Raw genomic sequence first — 2,225 nt, 5'->3', positions numbered from 1 at the left:
ATGACAGTTCAGAGAGTCACCCACAGAGGGAAGAGCCTAACGCTTCCCAGTCTCTACAGACACCGCCGCGCCCCGCACGCGGTCAGAAACCGCCCAATAAACCTTCCGGGACGGATCAAGTTCCGCTTCCGCAGACAGGTTTTCGCTGTCGGCGTGAGCGAAGGACGCCCGACGCAACGTAGCGTCGGACCTCCCTATTGCGCATGCTCCGGAGGAGAGGCTGAGAACGGAAGGACGGGGGAGTGGCCAGATGCCGCGGCCGGCCGGCTCGGTCTCCCTGTGGCCCCGCGCGGGAGGCGGGGGCGCGCGCACGCTTGTTCGCGCGGCCGGCTGCGTACAGTAGTGACGGCCGCGCGGGAGCGGTCACATGACCGTAGCGGCTGCCTGTACAGTAAGGACCCAATATGGCAGCGGCGGTAGCAGTGGTAACGGCAGCAGGAGGACCGGCCGCCCCATAGACCGCCCCTAGCGCACCACCCCCGCCGCTTCCTCTGCTCCGGTGCTCCTCCGGCCTGACTTCCCCTTTCTCCCACCTTTCCCGTCACCGCGGGAAAAACAGCGCAGGGCAGAGCAGCCAGGGAGGGCGGCCGGAGCCCGGACACGGGAGCCTCCCAGTCAGTTCAAGACCCGACATGAGGGAAAAGGGACGTAGGAAGAAGGGCAGGACCTGGGCGGAGGCCGCCAAGACGGTAAGGCGGAGGGAGCGGACGGGAAGGCTGGGAGGTTCGTTCCCTTGCCGCCCTCCCTCGGTCGCAGGGGAAGGGAGGTCAGTGGCACTGCGACCCGGCTAAGGGGGGCACAAAACCGCGCGGCAAGGGCGGCGGTTAGTGTTGGGCTTGTGGTCCCTGTGGGAATGGAGGCACCTAGCGGAAGAGGGTCGCCGCGGGGCTGTGGCTTTTCCCCGCGTCTGCGATGGTTCGTCTGTGGTGTTTTGAAGCTGCCTCTCGGGGTCACTGCGCTCTCACCCCCACTCTGTGGTAGCCCCTGCCCCAGTATGGGGAAGTCTGTTGTGCTTGCACAGTAACCGGTTCTTCTCCCTTGTGCGGCTGAGGAGCCCCCATTGGATGCGGATAGGAGAAGGCTTGTGCGTGCACCCAGCCCCAGAAAGAAGAGGGGAGCGGTGGAGCTGGGTAGAATTGACCCGCTGTAGCAGGCACACCGCCTCACTCCGGGCCCCCTGCTTGTCTGGGCTCCTGGATCCGGCCGGAGGTCACGGGGCTCTTGTTTTATGTTTGCTGTTGGAGCCGAAAGTGCAGGAGGTGTTTAGAAACGAAGTAACAGGTGGGACTTGTAGAATTTTTTTTTTTTCTTCTGTTTCCGTAGAGACCTACTCTGAACAAGGCAGCAATGCATGGTGGGACGTGTAGTTTTATCCGGCCTTGACTTTTCCGTAGCTAAAGTGATGATGGCCTCACGAAGTTGTGATTAGTGAATAAAACCATCCTGTTTTTCCTTCTCAATTTATCTTAACGAAACTTAGAGGTAGGTTTAAAAAATAGAGTATTGTGGATGAGTGAGAACTTTTATTTTTTATGAAAAAGTTAAAAGCGTCCATGTATATATATTTAGGAATGAAAAGGTTTGGAGAAAGTCAACTTCATTCCATTTTCCGAGGGTGCAGCAGAAAAGTAATAGGACGTAAGACAGCAGCGTTTTAGTGTTGGGAAGTGAGAAGGATTGGAAGCATTATTTTTAATGGTGAATCATGTCAGTAATACTTGTACAACCTGGAGAACCCCTCTAAATGAACCTTTATGGTGTGTTGTATGTTTTATTTTTTAAAGGGGAGTTTTCTGAATATAAAAGTAACAAATGTTCACTGTGGGAAAGTTAGGGAAATTATAGTATTTTAGTATAAATAAGGAAATAAGTCACGTATTTAACTCCTCCAAGCTCTATTAACATTTGATATATTACCGTCCAGGCTTTTTTATTTCCCCAAATTTGGGCCCTTTTGTTTATTCCTTCTTGCACATTTGCTTCGTAAATCTTCTGCATTTGTTTTGTAAATGTTATGTTTTAGAGGATTCATGAATCTTAAACTTGTTTGCTAGGAAATGTGGAAAAGTTAGTGAATAATTAAAAGCACATTTTATTTGTTGAGTGCTTTCATTTACAGTGTATCTTCATAACTGTGATTGCTGGTCGTTTCCCTCCAAAGAAAAAACTCTAGAAATAATTTTGATGGGTGGTGGGGAAATTCCTCCTTCACAAAAGACTTATTT

General features: G+C 52.0%; 1 protein-coding gene across 4 annotated transcripts in view; it reads left to right on the top strand.

Annotated features, from left to right (window-relative positions):
- The first annotated feature begins 388 nt into the window (after positions 1–388).
- Positions 389–2,225, top strand: part of ASXL2 (ASXL transcriptional regulator 2) — a 108,123-nt gene continuing 106,286 nt past the window's right edge. For 3 of the 4 annotated variants that reach the window (XM_081592784.1, XM_081592785.1, XM_081592787.1), the window contains exon 1: positions 389–689. In XM_081592784.1, coding sequence (XP_081448910.1) covers positions 633–689 — 57 coding nt within the window. In that variant the 5' untranslated portion in view covers positions 389–632. Of the gene's footprint in view, positions 690–1,323; positions 1,483–2,225 lie in introns of all 4 variants that reach the window. The other variant, XM_081592786.1, reaches the window with a different exon arrangement.

Source organism: Giraffa tippelskirchi, chromosome 4 (assembly GCF_054371585.1).
Source record: "Giraffa tippelskirchi isolate mGirTip1 chromosome 4, T2T-mGirTip1v1.2.pri, whole genome shotgun sequence".
Lineage (NCBI taxonomy): Eukaryota > Metazoa > Chordata > Mammalia > Artiodactyla > Giraffidae > Giraffa > Giraffa tippelskirchi.
The sequence above is the reverse complement of the archived record's forward strand: the minus strand, read 5'-3'. Positions and strand labels throughout refer to the sequence as shown.